General features: G+C 39.9%; 1 protein-coding gene across 3 annotated transcripts in view; it reads right to left on the bottom strand.

The window, feature by feature from the left end:
• The window catches only part of SLC25A13 (solute carrier family 25 member 13), a 186,207-nt gene that overhangs the window by 33,806 nt on the left and 131,409 nt on the right, over positions 1–20,992 (bottom strand). For all 3 annotated transcript variants that reach the window (XM_077856830.1, XM_077856831.1, XM_077856832.1), the window contains 2 exons: positions 20,658–20,738; positions 1,670–1,810 (listed from right to left, as the gene is read on the bottom strand). In XM_077856830.1, coding sequence (XP_077712956.1) covers positions 1,670–1,810; positions 20,658–20,738 — 222 coding nt within the window. The remainder of the gene's footprint in view (positions 1–1,669; positions 1,811–20,657; positions 20,739–20,992) is intronic.

Raw genomic sequence — 20,992 nt, 5'->3', positions numbered from 1 at the left:
TCACAGATGCTGTGCTGGATGTCAAAACAAGGCATTTAAAGTTTGCTCTCAAAAGCAATATAGGTTGTTACATTATGGGACCAGGGATGTCCTTTCAGGATGAACTGGGAATAGGAAAAAAAGAAACAACTGTACTAATGTTAAGTGTCTGTGGGATAGTTTCCAGGGACAATACTGCACATGGAGTCCAAAAGTGCTTCACCTCGCCAGCGTGGGATAAAAATGAACACAATGTACTCTCCAAGACCTTGTGAATGGCTGATTCAAAAAGCGGTGATCAAAACACTGATTCAAAACTCTTATGATGGGATTTTATATATTTATGGGGAAATAAATGAAACCTATTTTAAGTAAACATCTGACTTCAGGTTTATTTATCTCTAAAGGTTTACTTAGTCAAGTAAACTGTTTACACAGTCAAGTTGGCTGTGAAAAAAATTTTTTTAACCTTCTTATTGAAAAATGGTAAACAACTTATGGTTGATAAAGCCTTATGGCTGGGCATATATGAAGCTAATTCTCACATTCCAATTTGACTTTTTGGTAGAGGACTATAAATAACACATTTCCAGAATTTTCTCTAAGGTTAGTTTTGCAATTATTCTGGAAAACTGCTTTCTTTTTTTTTTTTTTTTTTTAATTTTTATTTATTTATGATAGTCACAGAGAGAGAAAGAGAGGCAGAGACACAGGCAGAGAGAAGCAGGCTCCATGCACCGGGAGCCCGACGTGGGAATCGATCCTGGGTCTCCAGGATCGCGCCCTAGGCCAAAGGCAGGCGCCAAACCGCTGCGCCACCCAGGGATCCCGAAAACTGCTTTCTAAATGAAAAATGGTTTAAAATTTTTTTAAAAAAGGAAAAATGGTTTAAGATTCAAAATGATTATGACAAGCATACATATGGACAGGGCCAGAATGTACAGGATCAGAAAATAAATTCTCCATCTGGTACAGGCTTTTCCTTGAACTGAGCTCAGTCTATCCAGAAAACAGTACCCTGGTATCGATCCTTGCATCTGTCCTTCACAGAGGGCAGCACTGAGAATTAGGTTTTTGTACTAATAATAAACCCAAATAAAGTTCCAGCCATTGTTGCTCCAAAGAACTACACGGCTGGGCATCATTCATATCACAGTTAATCCATGATTAGTGTATTTCAAGCATGGCTTTCTGACAATGGCCATGAAGGTGACTCTATGGGTCCCAGCAGAACATCTTTAGGTACTGCTAAACGTGAGGAACATGAGGAATCAATTTCATGCTAATGAGAAGTTTATTTTATTTTTTTAAAGTTTTTTTAATAATAAATTTATTTTTTATTGGTGTTCAATTTGCCAACATACAGAATAACACCCAGTGCTCATCCCGTCAAGTGCTCCCCTCAGTGCCCGTCACCCATTCACCCCCCCCCCTCCTCCCCTTCCACCACCCCTAGTTCATTTCCCAGAGTTAGGAGTCTTTATGTTCTGTCTCCCTTTCTGATATTTCCTACCCATTTCTTCTCCCTTCCCTTCTATTCTCTTTCACTATTATTTATATTCCCCAAATGAATGAGAACATATAATGTTTGTCCTTCTCCGATAATGAGAAGTTTATTTACATAGTTTACTCCATTCTATAATTTAGTAAGTGAACCCAGAATCAAATAAATAACTAAAAGGGAAGTTACCTTGTAGATCCCAAAGAACCCCAGGTCCCTTACAACAGACAGGGCACTGACTCGGGGACCAGTGGTGATCTCTCCAGCCACTTGCAAACGGATCTTGACGATTTCCAAAGGATTTGTGAAAATCACCTGGGAGCCTCCTGCCTAAAAGAGAGAAAAAGTAAAGACTTAGGACCAAAGGAGGGGAAGGGTCAGGAAGAGGGGAGGGATCATCCTCCACAGAGCTCAGAATATTCTATCTTCAAGAGACTGTAGTTTCAGTCAAGACAGTGACAAGTTTGAATCAAAATACAGTTACAGCCAAGGAGGTTTTGATTACCAATGTCCTATTTCCCTCACTCAGAGGCTGAAAGAGGGAAAAGGGCAGAGACAGATGTCTCCTGCCTCCCCAAAGTCCTTGCATGGGAATGACAAAGATGCTCTGAAGCACAGCTGCCGTCACAGGACTCAAAGCCAAGGGCACAAAAGCAACAATAAAATGAAAATTAAAAAATATCCAAATAAAGAGGCACCTGCTTGTCAGACTAGGAGACAGCGAGGACAAAGGCTCCCCCCCATGATGGACTTCTAGCAGTGATTCAAGAATTGCCAGAAAACATATAAACTTAGATGAAAGCTATTGTTTCTTCCCTTAAAAAATCAGGTCCATCATCAAACACCATTTTATGGAGTTGCATATCCTTATAATTTTATTTATGCATTACCTGTGTATAGATTGCTCTTTTCATATAAGATAAATGTCCAAGTAGTAAAAATATGCATTAAATGAATTATGGCCCAAACTTTGAGCAATGTGTGTTATTTCATTCCAGCAGCGGCTGGGTGCCCCACCATCAAGATCAACAGTGGAAATCTTTAAAGTGGACTATAAGGGAAATTTTTTTTAAATTTATTTTTATTTATTTATGATAGTCATACAGAGAGAGAGAGAGGCAGAGACACAGGCAGAGGGAGAAGCAGGCTCCATGCACCGGGAGCCCGACGTGGGATTCGATCCCGGGTCTCCAGGATGGCGCCCTGGGCCAAAGGCAGGCGCCAAACCGCTGCACCACCCAGGGATCCCTATAAGGGAAATTTTAAGCTAGTTATTTTGAAGCTAAGCTTATATTTATTATAAGCAATTACATAGTTTCTCACTGTACTTGAAATTGTTATTCCTTGTCACAAATATACTAAAATTTTATCCAAACTAAGGTTGATGCAGAGTATAGTTAAAAATCTTTATTACAGAGTGATGTTACCACATAAGACCACAGACATGGTGCTGCTATTTTATAACTCAGAAGGTACCATCATGGTAACAACAAGCTTAATTTGGACGAATATTGTCCAAAACTTCTTGCTAGATCCTCTGATACCACTAACCAATGTATGTGCCCTCACAGAACGGCCAGTACTAATCAACACTGGCTACAAGGATGATCTGGGAAGTATAATTTATAACACCAGGAGGAAAAAATTAGACACAACGTAAATATCCAACACAAAAGGAAGAATTATATGAATCTTAGTATGTCATGCAATGAGATACTATACTGCTAATAAAAATATTGTGGAAAATGTTCAATATATACACTGGGAAACAAAAACTCTCATGCTTAAATGTATGTACAGCTTTCCCCCCATTATCCCTTACCATTGTGTAGAGAATACACCAGTGTAGTGTTGTTGAGGTGGTAGGATTACAAGTGGTTTATTTTCTTTTCTGCTATATTTTTTATTTCTTCTCTATAGATCATATATTACTTCTATAAAGAAAAAACAAATACCTCTACATAACTTATCTAATATACATAGCCAATATTAACCAAAAAAGGCAAAGAAATATGTTCACACATTAATTCTCTATAAATCAACCTGCTTTACAATTTTTACCAACTTGGTATCTTAAGACCCACTTGTCCTTAAAAACAGACCAAGTTTTCCCCTCTCTCCACACATAACAACTGTTTAGAAGGCAGCAGGACTGTCTGGTGTCTTGACTGTCACACTCACCACCCCTCTTTATTTCCTGGTTTCACCCATCACCTTTGGCTCTCCTAGGTGACTGTCAGGAGGTGGGCCAAACAATCCTGGTAGAAAAAAAACCCTAGGTTGGAGTCATGAAAAGGCGCAAGAAAGGCCCTTGTAAAGTGGGAAGGAGAGCGTGAAGGGACATGGCCAGAGGCCAGTGTGTTCTTCTGGTCCACCCAGACATGTGGCTCCCTCTTCTCTGTGGCCATGCTTTGCTCCCACACTGCCATGACTGGCAGGTAGGCAGGAAGGCCAACCTGCAGCCTGTCTATGGTCCTTCAGTACTGGGTGGGTTTGCACCTGAACTGTTCCACAAGACATGAAAGGAGTTAAGGTTGGCCGATGGAAGAGAGGAAATGGATCTGGCTTAGCAACAGCACCAATGGCACGGTGAGGACTGTGTTGGTGCTTCTTGACCCAAGCTCTTGAGTTGCAGAAATGAATAAAAATTAAGTATTTAAAAAATCATTTTATCGGAGAACTGCCGAGGAAGATTTGCTGAGTTGGAATCAGTCTGAGGCTGATTTTTTAAAAGCTCAAAAGTGGGTAAGAGCCATCTCTATTAGAGGTAGATGGAAACCAGTCTGCGTACATTGATCTTGAAGAACAGCACAGGGGGGATCCCTGGGTGGTGCAGCGGTTTGGCGCCTGCCTTTGGCCCAGGGCGCGATCCTGGAGACCCGGGATCGAATCCCACGTCGGGCTCCCGGTGCATGGAGCCTGCTTCTCCCTCTGCCTATGTCTCTGCCTCTCTCTCTCTCTCTGTGACTATCATAAATAAATAAAAATTAAAAAAAAAAAAAAAAAAAAAGAACAGCACAGGAACGCAAAGCATACTCATCAGACACTACCAACAGTGGGTGGGGAGGCAGCTGTGCATCCCCTGTGCAGACTGAGCCCCAGTCCCTAGTCATCAAACCACCTCACTTAATAGGAGGCTCAAAGAGATGACGAATGGACCGCAGCCAGCACGGTGCTTGAAATACAGTAGTGACTCCAAACACGTTTCTCTTCAGGTCTCCTAATGTGTGGGTCTCCTCCCTGGCTGCATGTTACAGTCACTCGCAGAGTTTTGAAAAGTAGTGACTTAGAAATCCTATTCTAGACAAATAAGAAATTCTGCAACTGCCCTTTCAAAAACTGTTCCTATGTGATAAAGATGTGCAGTGAGAGTTGAGAATCACTTCACTGTGTCACCTCCACGATCCCTTTGAATTCTGAGAGGCTGCTTGACAGGTTTACTTATAGCTATGATTTCTAATTCCAGTTCTCCACTTTCTTTCAGAGAGCAAATTTTATGTTTTACATGTGACCTCACAACAAACTTTTTATACATATCCAAGTGGTGCCATTGTTAAAGGTACAATTGTTAGGTACAGAATTGCTGTCTTATCTGTTCTCCTATCTCTTATCTGTATCCTCCATACTTGTAAGAGTTCACGTTATACACAAAATAAGAACTTAATACTCAATTCTCTGACTCCAAGCCAATCAATAGATACCAATTCTTTTAGCACGGCAGAGTGAATTCTAATCACTAAGGACGATGCAAAAGTCAAATCCACTTCAGATGGCTGCAGGGAACAGGCACAGTGGAAAGAAAGTGTAGGGATACTGAGAAGAAGTGATGTGTTCCTTGCCTCTGGTGGGCTCAGAAAGAAAGAGCTTACAGACTCAAAGTGGCACATTACAGAGGTTCTGAAGATGAATCAGTCCTTTGGAGTTAAGCTAGAAGGAAATGAGAGACTCCAAGGCACCAAGAGACGATGCTTATCATGAGCATCGCCATGACTTGATCACTGAGCGGCACGCTGGCTGTTGCTCCCCCGACTCCCGGCCTATTGTCCATTCACAGTGCCTCACCGCTGTCCCTCCTCTGTGAGATGAAAGAGAGCTGAATCTGAGGACCGCCAACAGGAACACCTATTGTATATGATGTCTTTGTGGCCCTCACCACTTGAGAGACCTGGCTGTGTAAAGACGCTGCTGTGTGTGCCTGTGGAATTTTGTCAACAAATACTTCCCTGTGACTTTCCAGAGTCTGTGGCAAGTAGAACAGGTGAAGATTTTCTATACTGGAACTGGCTCTGTGTGCACATTATATTTACTGTGTGCACACTGACTTGTCTACAGGTTTCCTGGCATGCTCCTTCTTACTGAAACCTTAAGTTGCTACCAAGCATGTGGATCCATCTAAAAAGAAACACATGTACTCACGGCAGACTCATTCACATCATAAATATTCACCGCATATTTATAAGCAATCGTGCTCAAAGTTTGTCCTAAGAACTCCAAGGACACAAGGTGAGTGAGAAAGCATTCCCCTTCTCAAGGAGCTTGAAATAGGAGTGAAGTAATAAATATTCATGAAGCACCCATCATTGGCTACTGAGGTGTTGCTGTGCATGCCGTTACCTAGCTTCGGCCCTCTCAGAGGGATTTTTTTCCAGATTTTACATAAGAGAAAATTGAGGCATAAAAGATAAAAGAAACTGTTAAGGGCTGAATTGTGTTCCAACAACACTCCTCTACTGAAGTAAAAACCCTCAGTAGCTCAGAGGGAGACTGTAGTTAGGGCCTTTACAAAGGTAGTTAAGCTAAGACAAGGTCATATGGGTGGACCTCACTCTGATATAACTGCTGTCCTACCTCAGTAAGAGGCAACTGAGATATGGACACAAATGTGCACAGAGAAGGACCAGGAGCGGACACAGTGAGAAGGCAGCCATCATCAAGCCAAGGAAAGAGGCCTTGAGAGAAACCAACCCCGCTGACACCAGCTTGGACTTCTAGCCTTCACAAATGTGAGAAAATAAATTCATGTTGTTTAAGTCACCCAGTCTGTGGTACCCTGTTGTGATAGAGCTAGCAAGCTTATACAGCATTTCCACACGGCCTCACAGCCAGCAAGCAAAGGATTTTCTACTGGGTCCAATAAATACATGCCTTATGAACAGGAAAAAAAAAAAGGCACATGGGAGAAGGTAATTATAATATACAAGAAGAGCTAAGGTCCAGACAAATTGCCATGGCAATTCAAAGGAGGGCAAGATTTCTGCTGGCTGGGATAATGTGGGGAGGTGGTACGGCATATAAGAAAATAACACATCAGCTGGTGACTGCGTGCAATTAGGATTTAGCTAATCCAGGCAGAGAATGGCGCAAAGGCATGGTGACAAGAGCCTGCCACACTTACAGGGCAGAGACCCAGCACCACATCTGTACAGTGAAATTTTAATAAGAATGATAATTATGATGAGATCAACATTATCATCCACTAGCATTTAGGGTGCTTACTAGGTACCAGCATTATGCTAAGAGCTTTGTAAGAATTCTCCCCTTTGGCCCATCCTCATAATATAAGGAGGGTAATATTATGCCAGTTCTGTAAGTGAGCAAAATGAGACTGAAAGGGTGAAGGAGCTTATGTAACCTGCCAGGGATCACAAAGCTAGTGAGGTGCAGCCTGTATTCAAAGCAGACCTGCTGGAAGCCAGACACACACACTACTTATCACTGCATATCCTGGCAGCACAGCAGGACCGACCAGTTGCTTGCACGTGGCATGCAGGAGACTATGAGAGAGGACGGCTGAAGACCATTGGGGCCTGTCCCCAAACGTAACTCTAAACACTAGGGTTACCCCTGCAGATGGCACCTTCCTGTGCATGTGTGGTAGGAGGAGAGCAGGTTCCAAATAAAATTTAGGAGCTGGAGAGTCCTTCTAATTCTAAAATACTTGTTACTGAAAAATGGTTAATCCGGTCCTGTTACAGGTGCTGGTTAAATGGCAATGGCTAGATAACTAGCACAGCATTCACCATACTCTGTCGATGGGACTGGTTTCTGCACTTACATTCAGGTGTGGACTGCCCCCAACACTAGCAAATCATTTTGGAAATGAGCACCATGGGTCACAAAAGGAACGGAGACAGAGGCTAGGTTGGGTGTAGCACAAAAGTTCCCCACTGCTGAAAAAGAGGCACAGTGCGCATTCTTCTGACCAGGTAGCAAGACTGCTATGAGGAAAGCAACACAAATGCCCTTCCCATCCAAGATCAACTTGTTTTAGACCTTTAAGGCTGTCCCAAGCATGTGTCGGATGTCCCTTTCGCTACCGATGTAAATCAAAGCTCGTGTCTCCAGGACAGTTTTAGCGGTTGTGATTCCTGTCTTTGATTCAAGATCTTCATAATTCACCTTTGCATCCAGGAGGGCTGAGAGGAACAAGGAAGGGACATGGGACTGTGGAAGCTACAACTATGTCAGCATGAAGCCCAAGCATGAAGCCTCTCAAATGAACAGGCCTCTATTGACACAAAGCATCATCATTTCCAAATGCTCTAATTTTTCATATGACACACTCCTCATGGCTCAAAGTAAAATTACAGGTTTTTTTCCTCTAATACCTCCTCTCTGATATGGGTTGGAGAGTCTGCAAAGAACCTGAAACGTAGGGATCCCTGGGTGGCGCAGCGGTTTGGCGCCTGCCTTTGGCCCGGGGCATGATCCTGGAGACCCCGGATCGAATCCCACGTCGGGCTCCCGATGCATGGAGCCTGCTTCTCCCTCTGCCTGTGTCTCTGCCTCTCTGTCTCCCTCTGTGTGACTATCATGAATAAATAAATAAAATCTTTAAAAAAAAAAAAAAAAAAAAAAAAAAAAAAAAAAAAAAAAAGAACCTGAAACGTGGCTTCCATCACTGTTTCTGCTCAGTGACCTGATGCTACTATAAGCTTGATTTCTTCTTCCCGCTCACAATTTTGTCACCTAAATTCCTCTTGTCAAATGTTATGTAATGATTATGTTCGTTGTTAACACTTCTGATGCGGCATAAATAATTTTACTGTGGGAAGTGATGCATATACTCTTTAAAAAAACTTCGAGCAATCAAATATTTAGAGAGGCAACATACTTTAGGATGTACTAAAGTACTCCAAGTACTCCAAGGATGTCTCCAAGTACTCCAAGGATAGTGACCTTCACATAAAGTGATCCTAACGTAGTTTAGGTCCAATAATTGTGAATAAGTAGGTTTTAAAGTTATATGACTTAAAAATGACTTGCCCAGGCTATCTGCTTATTAACAAGCTACAGAAAAGAGCCAGAGCTGAAACACATTACCTAAAACATTGGTTCAGGAGCTCATGTTCAAAATTCCCCAGGATCCACCTTCTTTCACCCATCAGGAATTGAACAAGCCTTTCTCTAAAGCTTCTTTCCTAACTTAGCTAATATTCTCAAACATTCTTTCTTGGGACCTGGAGAGTCAAATCAAAAGAACTCACAAGATGAAAAAACATGCTTTCATATGATCTGCACCCTCACAAGCCATTCTAGGCAACAGTCTTGAGAATATTCAGAAACTATTAACAGTCGTGCGTTTAAAAAAAAATAAATAAATCCTGTCATCAATCTGCTGTCCACAGAAAACATAGTGGTGCATTTTTTTTAACGTAGCGCAATTCCTGCTAGATTTCAAACTAAAAGCATTAAATATAACTGTATTTAATCACCTCCTTTTAATTTGAATTCACATGGTAGATACTTATAGCTACTTAAAAAATTAAGTGGCAAAATGTATATGAAGAATGTGTATCTTGATATTTTAATTATGCTCAATTGAATGTACTTAGATTTAAAGTGCTTTTCACAAATGACATGTGCTAAGAATATCTAATTGCACACTGACATTCTAAAATGTGTGCTTACATGTGTCAAAAATAGATTAATATGAAGTTATGGAATATGGCTTTTTTAAACTAAAACCCAAATACATTATTTTGATTATTTGGATACAAATAAAATTGTACCTATAAAAAAGTCTACACTAGTAAATGCCTAATGATGCACACTGCATATAAAATGAATGTGTGAGTGATGACAGTATTTGATATTTAGATAAACTGAAAAACAAATATTTCTTAAGAAATCTAAGCTTCAAGATATTTTCTATTTAATCTCTTACTAACTCAATGCTACATGGAGACATGAAAATAATTTGTATGTAGTATAGGTATTACTGTCCTATATAAAGATCACGGTGGGGGATACCTGGGTGGCTCAGCTGGTTAAGTGTCCAACTCCTGATTTCAGCTCAGTTTAGGATCTCAGGGTCATGAGATCGAGCCCTGGATCAACTCTGCACTCAGTGGGGAGTCTGCTTGAGAGTCTCTCTCCCTCCTACCCCTTCCTTTCTCCCCCTCCCCCTTTTTCTCTCTCTCCCAAAAAAGAAAGATCACAGGGAGGTCCCTGACTGGCTCAGTCAGTGAAGCACATGACTCTTGATCTCAGGGTCATGAGTTTGAGCCCTACATTGGGCACAGAGCTTACTTTAAAAAACAAACAAATAACAGAGGTAAAATATATATATATATTCAGAAAATAGCAGTGGATGAAATACATTAAAATACAGTACCTGACAGGAGTCAGGTACTTTGCAATACTGAAGACAGGAATTCAACAATCTCACTTCAAATGTGAGGGGGCATGAGGCCAAGAGGCCCCTCACCCTCTATCCAGCTCTGAACGGACAGTGCTGGGCCCAGTGCCCACAGGAGAGGTCATCACTCTGCTACAACCAGAAGTTGAGTCTTCCGTGCAAGTTGAAAAAAGAACCTTTAGTGCAACCCCTAGTGTTATAGGCTAAATTGTGTCCATCCAATATGCTTATGTTGAAGACCTAACCCTATACACCTCAGATTGTGACTGTACTTGGAAACAGGCCATTAGAGAAGTAATTAAAGTAAAATGAGGTCATATGGGTGAGCCGTAGCTCTGTATGACTGGAACCTGCAGGGGTGATTGATTAAACCGCGGGCAACACACAGACTGAGGGGAGGCATGTGAAGACACAGCAAGAAGATGGCCAACCACAAGCAAAAAACAGAGGCTTCAGAAGAAAACCAAACCTGTAGATACCCTGATCTGGGACTTCTGGTTCTCCTAAGTGTGAGAAAATAAATTTCTATTACTTAAATCCTGCAGTCCGTGGCATTTTGTTATGGCTGCCATAGCAAACATATGCCTAGTTAAGGCTATCTGATTAAATGTATATCTCTAAGCATGAAACACTACAGGATCTTCTCCTTTGATTTGGTATGTAAATTAAGCTGTTTATAAAAAATCTGTAACTAGACTATTACAAAATCTTAAAAGAGAATAGATTCTCATCACTTATTTTTGAAAGACACCAAATGGAAATTTGATTAATTTCTTAACTATATAGCAAGGTGGGAAAAGGCTATATGCTGTTTACACATTTTACAAGTTTCGTATTTTCAACTTCATAGGATTTTAATAGGCCTATAGAAGCCTAGCCAAGAAACCAAAGTGGAATCTGTTTGACTGACATTAAAAAGCAATTAAGTTGCAGACCTGTCAAATATGCTCACATTTGGGCTCTGCCTGTGATACGTGTCTATTTTGACTACTACTACCAGAATCATGTAATGATTTACAGACCTTCAATGTCTAAAGTACCTTAACTGTATGAAAGCTGTAGCCCAATCTTTCTTTGTATTTTCACATCATCACAAATCCCTCCCCGACTTATTAGATAACCAGAAGGATGGCCTAGTGTTTGAACTGTGTTGAGTCAAACAAGGCTGAGACTTGGCCATAGAAGGAAAAGAAAGAAAATAGAAAAGAGACATCAGGTTGTCTCAAGGGCCTCTCATCAGTTGGGGCTTGCACCTAGTATAAGATGACATTCCTGAGCCACCAAAGAGCAGCCCTTAGCTAGGCAGGCCGTCCTGATGAACTCTGAGTGCCTTCAGGCAGCTCTTTTATTTGTGCTCCAAGTTCAGAGCAAGTCTGGAGGAAGGGCTTTCCTAGAAGGAGCCAGGCAGCAGATTTCTTACTCCAGTCTGCTGCCTCAGTCCCATGTTTCAGAAGACCTGCTGGCCACCATGTGATGAGCCTTCCTCCTGGGCTTCCTGGAGAAGCCTCCAACTTAGATACTGTCCTGGTTAGCATTTTTTGCTACTTATTGGCTCTTTTGTTTTTTAGAGTTGTTCCAGGTTTACAAATAAATTTCCCATCTGCCCGCTGCCCTCCCTGCCATGCAAGCCTCTCCACTCTCAACACTCCCACCAGGGTGCTGCACTTGTTACAAGTGAAGTACCTACACCAGCACACCAGGATCACCTAAAGTCCATAGTGCACCTTACAGTTTCACTCTTGGTGCATTCTAGGGGCTTGGACAAATGTATAATGACATCTATCCACCACAATAATATCACACAGAGTATTTTCACTGTCCTAAAAATCCTCTGAATGCTGCCTATTCATTTCTCTACCCCTCCCACACCCCTAGCAACCACTGATCTTTTTACTGTCTCCATAGCTTTGGCCTTTCCAGAATGTCCTGTCTATTCTGGATTCTATGTTGGAATCATGTAGTATAAAGTCTTTCCAGATTGGCTTCCTTTACTTACTAACATGCATTTAAGGTTCTTTCAAGTCTCTTCACGGCTCCATAGCTCATTTCTTGTTAGACTCAATAATATCCCTTTGTCTGGAAGGACCACAGTTTATTTATCCATTCAGCTACTGAAGGACATCTTGGTTTCTTCCAAGTCTTGGCAGCTAGATATAACGCTGCTTTAAGTATTCTTGTGTAGATTTTTGTTAAAAACAGAAGTTTTCAATTCCTCTGGGTAAATACCAAGGACTGCAAATGCCGGATCTTATAGTTTAGTTTTGTAAGAAACCTCAAAACTATGTTCCAAAGTGACTGTACCATTTTGCATTTCCATCAACAATGAATTAGAGTTCATTCTGCTCCACACACTCATTAGCATGCTGTCAGTATTTCGGATTTCAGCCATTCTAATAGGTGTGCAGAGGGATCTCAGTGTTAGTCTGCTTTGTCTTAAAGCCACTCTTTCATATAATTCCCTCATGATTCTGACATGATCATTTCACATATTAAACATTCAATAAAACACTTTCTATTATCAACATAAACCATAAATAAGCCATATCACATGAGAGACTCCTAACTCTAGGAAACGAACAGAGGGTGGTAGAAGGGGAGGTGGGCAGGGGGATGGGGTGACTGGGTGACAGGCACAGAGTGGGGCACTTGACGGGATGAGCGCTGGGTGTTATACTATATGTTGGCAAATCGAACTCCAATAAAAAAATATACAAAAAAAATAAGTTATATCAAATATCCCAGGTGTTTTGCATTTATTCTGCTCCTAGGATTCTATATATATTTAGGGGTTGGAATGAAGACAAAATAAATAGAACCTTTTTAATGGTTGGTTCCTTTACTGAGGTATGGGAAACATTTCTTATGAAACATCCTGGGTATGAATTTGTAGGCATGTTATAGCTGCTCCCTAAAGTCCATCATTTTCTTCACATTCTGATCCCTGAAGTTATTGCCTCTTCAAATGACTTCTGTATCTAAGTTAATAGCATCCAGTATATTATATCACTACCCTACATATACCACCCTCATTATCAACACCTTCTTAGTCAAGCATTTATTCAATCAATAAATATTTTTAAACCTCTCTCAATATGTCAGACACAATGCTAGGCGCCCAGGCATAACAGTGAGACATGGGTCCTATCCTCAGCATTTGTTCAGGCAAACATTTACCCATGATCCCCAGGATGTAATGAGCTGACAGCACAAAGTTACAAAGGAAGAGCTCCTAAAGTGGCAAAGCTAGACCATACATGACAAACATAACAGGTGCTACTTAATACCTGACACAGTCTCTAAGCCTTAGAGTCAACAGAGTGGACGGAAAGGGATGAAATGGATGTGTAAGTTAAGAAAACTTACATAATTAGAATTGAAAAATAATGACCAGTTTCTTTTGCTTTGTTTTCTACCTTAGCTTTAATATGGCCATTTTTTCATAATTAAAAAGCGCAATTATAACATATATTGAAATAAACAAAATGTGATATGGTCTTGACTAAAATATGTATTTGGTTCAATTTTAAGTTTGTAAATGAATGAAAAGTAATACAAATAAAAATAAAGCTTATGAAAGCAAAAATAACTTAATTCACTTCAATCTTATTGGAAGTCATTTATCAAACCAGAAAACTGCCACTGACAAATGAGGAAGGAAGGGAGGGAGGGAAAAGAGAAGAAGGGAAGGAGGGAAGAAATAAAGAACACAAGGAAGGGAGGGAGGAAGATTGATTTACAATATGGGCTTAACATTTTTGGGGGTATGCAAAAAGACCTCCCAGAGAATATTCCAAATAATAACAGTGATAACCTCTGAAAATAATGTAACTAACCATTAGATTTTCATTAAACTACAAGTTTAATGAAATAAGGGTGCAACCATTAAAAAAATAATAGCCTTGTTTCCACAGCATCATTATAATGCATAATAAATCCTGGCCACTTGACAGGTCACATAGGAGCAACCTCACAGAAACTGAACTTAATGATTGAGGCTCATAGCATTCTATATTTATAAGTAGGGTATGTGCACAGACACCTGCACACATAAATAAAACTTCTGTCTTAAGAAAACTACACTGTGAGACCACATCTCCACAGAAAACCCTGAGAAGAGAAAGCCTGCAGAAGTAGGACTTAAATCCACTTCAGGCAACCTAACTCACCAGCTGATCATCAGAGCATATGTGTTCATTTTAGGAGGAAGTTTTTTCCCTGGTTTTATATGATTTGGTTTGAAACCTCAAGGGATTTCAAGCTCGATCATAAATTTTGGGTAAATTTTATGACAAAAGTATATACATTATTATTCAAGGGATACTTAAGAATTCAAGCTAAATACAAGAAGTATTTGAATGCATTTACAGATGTTGAAACAAATGATTTGTTATACAAAGTTATTAATATCTGTGGGGGGTGGGTCATGATTCAAGGCTAATCTATAGCCTGGCACACAAAGCTGACGCTTGCTAATCAAATTTCCTCTCTTAATTAAACAAAAAACAAAACAAAATACCAAATGAGCTACTTGCACTAATCAGCTGTGGCTGATGATGAAAAGAAGCTGAGGGTCATCTATTAGGGACAGAGGCCAGATGGCCAGCAAGAACATGAAGGGAATTCTTGAAGAAGTCAACACCATGAAGAAGACAAGAAATGGATCAGCAAAATAAAAAGTTACCCAGAGCACTGACAATGCCAAATGCTGGCAAGGACATGGAGCAATAGAAACTCTCAATTGTTGCTGGTAGAAATGGCAAATGATACAGCCACTTTGGAAGACAAGTTTGGAGGTTTCTTACAAAACTAAACATACAAAAAAAAAAAAAACAAAACAAAAAAAAAAAAAAAAAACAAAACTAAACATACTCTTAACATAAGATCCAAAAACTGTACTCCTTGATTATCTACTCAAAGGAGTAAAAAATTTACATTTTCAACAAAAACCTGGACAAGGATATTTATAGCAGTCTTATTTATAATTGCCCAAACCCGGAAGAAAGTAAGATGTTCTTCAGCAGGAGAATGAATAAGTAAGCTACTGGTAAATCCAGACAAAGGTATATAATTGAATCTAAAGAGAAATGATTTATCGAGCCAAGAAAGACACAGAGGAACCTTAAATGCATATTTCTAGGTAAGAGAAAACAATCTGGAAAGGTTGCATACTATATGATTCCAACTCTAGGACATTCTGGAAAAGGGAAACTATGAAGACAGCAAAAAGATGAGTGGGAGAGTACAGATGAATAGGCAGAGCACAGAGAATTTTTAGCACTATGAAAATACTCTGATTATTAGTATGACAGATAAATGTTACTACACATTTGTCCAAACACACAATGTACAACACCATGAATGAACTGTAAGGTAAATTATGGATACTGAATAATGTAAGCTCATCAATTGTAATAAATATACCACTCTGCTGGGGGATGCTGATAGTGGTGGAGTTTATGCAGCTTCTGCCCAGAACTCTTAGAAATGCCTACTTTGGGGAAGCCCCCTTTAGAATCAAGCTGTCAAGGTTTGAAAAGCCCAAGCTACGCGCGAAGCCACAGCAGGTGCTCTGGACAACAGACTCACTGGCATCACTGCCAGTCACTTGTGGCTGAGTTCCTGTTCATCTCTCCCCTTTTCTTCCACCCCTAGTACTCTCCCACTCATCTTTTTGCTGTCTTCATAGTTTCCCTTTTCCAGAATGTCCTAGAGTTGGAATCATATAGTATGCAGCCTTTCCAGCTGCTATCTGCCTATAACCACATGCAGATCACAAATGAGAAGTGTCCAGCTGAACTCAGTCTACCTATTGAAACAAAAGAAACAAAACTGGTGTTTGAGGCCACCAAGTTTTAGAATGACTTGCTATACAGCAGTAGATAACCAGAACACCTCTCCTCCTCAATGATGGAAGAAATGCTGAAATCACTCCCGTTAGGAAGCAGTGGGGACAGTAAGGCAGGTAGGGAGCATGTGTGTTGGCAGCGGGGAGGGTTATAACTTTAAATCCAGTTAGTGTTGGGCAAGAGTTTAAATGGTAAGATTGAAAAAAGGACTTTAGTCTAAGGAAGAAACTCCAAGTTACAAAAAATTGGTCAAATAAATACACTGTCCCAATTATATCTATATAAAATCCTATAAATCCACATCTATCACAGGCATGTTCACTGTCACATTATAATACGTGAATGCAATATTCCCATTTACTGTTCTTTTCTTGCAAGCAAAGGACATGAGTTGCACCAGTGGGAAAAAATGCAAAGCCATTAATGTAAGAATCATAAGCTGTTCCTATAGAATGAAGCCTCCAAAAGCAAACACTTATATTGCTTAGGGATATACCTATAAAAAGTATAAAGACATTCATGGAAATGAAAATCACCAATTTTGGGACAGGGTTATCTCCTGGGAGATGAGGGAGGGAAAATCTATTGTGTCAGAAATACAAGGGGCTCCAGCAACATTTGTCAAGTCTGATGTCTTAAGCTAAGTGGTAGACAAATCAGGGTCTGCACCCGGTTTTTTAAATAATAAAGATTAACTTCAACTGAATGTGATGCAAAAAAGGTGAGTGATAAAAACTTGGCTCAAACATGGTATCTGATACACAGCTATACAAACAGGAATAAAAATATGCATATGGGAATCATCATAATAATGGGAATACAGGCAACAATGATAAGAATGATAAGGCCATACTTGTAGGGGGCTGCAGTTAAGATTGCTCTTCATTACAGTCTCACTAACCCCTTTCCAACCAGTGATGTGAACACATCAATTATTTTTGCCTCTTAAAATGAGTATAAACTCTTATAAATATTAAAACAAATACACACAAATGCACATGTGTGTGTTGGTGTGTAGGGACCTCAAAAGAAAAAAATACCATAGGCCTACTGTCAAAGGACCATTGTTCAAAAAAGCATGTTTACTTGTCTTTCTAAAACTTATCACAGAGGGACGCCTGGGTGGCTCAGCAGTTGAACCGCTGCCTTCGGCCTAGGGCGTGACCCTTGGGTTCCAGGATCGAGTCCCGCATTGGGCTCCCTTTGTGGAGCCTGCTTCTCCCTCAGCCTGTGTCTCTGCCTCTCTCTCTCTGTGTGTGTGTGTGTCTCTCATTAATAAAAAGAATCTTAAAAATTTTTTTTAAATTAAAAAAGGAAAATTATCACAGAATGCTATTATTTTCTATTGGTAGGCAAATAATGTTTACTAAATATGAGCTTTAAAAGAGAGAGGTTCATACTTGGTCACTTTTTTTTTTCCTGGTGAGTATTATTTTTCTTTTCATTTCAGTGTAGATTTATTTTCATGTCAAATAAGTTACTCACTCATCATATTTATATTCTCCCTGAAACCAGTCATGGCACCACTAGTATTTCCTTATCTGAGGACTTGTTAAGACCAAAGGATCAAAAACTGAAGAGAGCCCAGATCCCTTGGGATTTTGACCCTCTAATTCACTAGATGCAGAGAAGACAGTCAATACACACTTACTCTGCTGAATTAAGGACTGCTGCTTACAGACCATATGGCATTACCTGTGTTATGGCTAAGTAGCAGCAACACAACAATAATAATGTGGTGAGAGAATGTTGGTTTTTAAGTTCGCTGCGAACCTACTTGGAAATGGGCAGTGACAGGCCCCTTCTCCTCTGCTACATCTACTGTGAGTTCTGCCATCAATGGCAATGACCCCTGATCACGTCGCCCTCCAGGCGCTGAGTTTCTGACCCAAGAAGGGGAAAGATAAAAAGAAACAGAAGGTATCCATATATTTTGTGCAGGGATGCCTGAGGATCCTCGGTCTCCGTCAAAACTCCTACAACTACTAGACCAATGTAGTGCATAGTAAACCACTGTATGGAAAACACAAAAGCACAAAGAACTTTTCAGACTTACAGTTTGTAAATCCCTGGCCCGGCATCTTAGTTTGGTCTTGAGCTGTGCTGGATATATCACTACTGTTAGGTGTCAATCTATATAAAAAGGCTTAGAAAACTGAAGTCAAATTTTTAACAGCGCTCTAAACCAAAACTATGCTCAGTGCAAATAATGACTTTAAAAATAAAGTCAGGTTTGACCCTTTCATATACATCAAAGAAATAGAAGATTTTTTAAGCTCTTTAGTTACAGATTTTGCCGTAATCAAAAATAATGAATGGGATTAATTTTATTCTTTTTTTCTAAAATCTTCTTCCAAACTTATCATTGTGACTGCTTTTCCAAAACAATGTAATAAAACAGACTTAAATTAGTTTTGCCAAGTGCCGCGAATGTCATGAAAGACCTGTGTATTTTCCCTGTTTTTGTAGAAAATAGATGATAAAACAGAAAAAGCTTTCTTCAAAGAAATGAGAAGCTTCAGTTACAAGTGAAAAATCAGCCATGTGTACTAATTCTCAGGAATGATGAAGCAAGGGGAGCTCCCAGGGACTTAAAAGTCAATGCCTGGCATGCATGGGTGAACTGAGAAGGGGAGCTGGTCACGTGACACAATCTTTCAAAGCCCTTTGTATTTACTCCCAATTGGAAAGACGAGGCTGTAGAATCCACGAGGACCTTCTAAGGTGTGTGTCTGGCTCTGAGGGCAGGAAAACTCTTGTCGCAGCAAAGCAAGATGCTGCTGCTTTAAAAACACACTGAAAATGGGATCCTCCATCTCACTGCACAGAGAGCTGAATGAAGGGCCTGAAATTTTTGCTACCTACAGAATTGCTTGCTTGAAAATTAAACTCTTACTTCTTAAAGCAGTGTTGGTGGGAGGTGGGGAGGCAAAATAGGAGACTTGAAACACCAAGGACCACAGTCTACCTACCTTTGAGATGAAGGATGGCAAATCTCATTTCACAGATATTTTAAGTAGCTGTAAAGCCCAAGTGGCTCCAATTTTAAGCCCATGTTTAGATCAGGTTTGAAGAAGGGCTGCACCTCTTTACAGTAACAAGGCACTACTTCTGATGCCAATCTGTGCTTTGTGTTTGAAATGGGCGACCACAGACAAGAAAACAAGACCACCTACAGCAGACGATACATGCCACAACCCATCTCCCAGACCCGTGTGCAGGCAAAATGTTTTCATTAAAAAGATAATAAACCTCCAGATTATTGCCAAAATCTTGAGCAGTATCACATAATTAATTTCACATTTTAAATTCTTACAGAGATATATAATCATGTCTTTTCAAGCAGGTTTAAAACCTGACTTTTTAAGAAAAACGAACCCACTTGACCTCCAGAAACACCTTGCTATCTCAGGTCCTGTGCAACCAGTCTCGAGGCCAGGCCAGAGACAGCCCATGGACATGCCACTTTAATACTAGAAAACCTAGTTACTTAAACGGACATTACTATTGTTTCAAATGAATAGTACTTACCAGAAAGAGCAGCTTCCTCACCTCCTAATAATATTCTTTTTGATTATTATTATGTGTCCTCTTTATTTAGAACAATAAAGCTTCCCTTTTTCCATCCTGAATGCTCCTAAAGTTACAGGACAGGGGGACCCTACTTGGCCATCTACAACAGGTCAGTGATCAAACAGAAAGAAATCAGCAAGAGCCAAATTCCATCTATCTCTTAAGAATTACCAGGACTAGAACTTCTTAGCTCCTGCTACATTTAAGGAACTCCCATTCAAAGTCAGACAGAACAATAAGCCCTTTCCAAACAAAGGTTTAATATTCTCAGGTGTTTGCCCAGCATCTAAATGCAATGATTTTCAAGATTATTTTATGAATACCATTTCCTGCACAGAACAAGCTAATTAAAACAATAAGTGACCTCATCTTTCTTATAAGAAAAGAAACAGGTTTAGATGGAAAATATACCAATATTGTATTGCCCTAGTGATCAAAGCCCGTTTATTTAACCAACCTTATCTTTAAATAGCGCCAGTCTTTGTAGAAGAATTTAATTTACTTAAAGTATTTGCATTCACATGAACAAACCTGTACATGAGATAAAATGAGACATCATGTTTTGCTGAGCTTAAGAACAAGATGCAGGTTGTTCATCCATATAAAGAAATACTCATTCCAAGCAGTTTCAACAATGCGGAGCATACTCAGCCAGTTATTTCCCAGCATCCTTCTTCTAGAAGCACAGGGAAGCTCAAGGAGGTGCTGGGACTTGTAAAGTAAAGCAAAGCAGAGAGCTATGGCTGCCAACTCCAAACTACACATTATAGTGCCTGACCCAGCAGAGGGTGCCGTGAGGAAAGAATGTACTACAAATTAACTTTAGAAAAAGGTGAGCAAAGATTCTTTGAAAGGCCAAACACTTCTGCCACAAATGACTTCTGTTGCAGAACCAACTGAAAGCAATGACGAACTTAACAGGCATGACTTAACAGGCAGTAAGATCAGAAACATTTACCCTTCCATCTCAGGAATAGTTCTTGTGCCCTAGAAGCCTCTGCCCTTGCACAGGATCTGTGGTTGAACAGAAGCCTTAGTCCACATTAGGTTACCACAGTGGGGATACACATGTGAAACAAGTCTTTTCAACACAGAGTTCTGCAAAAAAGGTACTTACACAGCCTCCGGCAAGAATTTCTGCTGCAAGTGGGACCGAACCATCTTTGCGCATAAATTTATCCCTCACAAAATCATTCACCTTGAAGAAAAATATTTATAGAAGCTGATGAAAAATATAAAGTCATTAAACACATATAAATATATAGCTGCAAATACGTTCTTCTCTTCTGTCCGTATATTGAAGTAATCATAACTGAATAAATTAAGGATCTTAAAGAATTTGAGAAGTGTCCTTAATAGCACATATGTAGTTTTTATTTATTTTTTATTTTTTTTAATTTATTTTTTATTGGTGTTCAATTTACTAACATACAAAATAACCCCCAGTGCCCA

The sequence above is a fragment of the Canis aureus genome, chromosome 18 (assembly GCF_053574225.1).
Source record: "Canis aureus isolate CA01 chromosome 18, VMU_Caureus_v.1.0, whole genome shotgun sequence".
NCBI classification, from domain to species: Eukaryota; Metazoa; Chordata; class Mammalia; order Carnivora; family Canidae; genus Canis; species Canis aureus.
The sequence above is the reverse complement of the archived record's forward strand: the minus strand, read 5'-3'. Positions and strand labels throughout refer to the sequence as shown.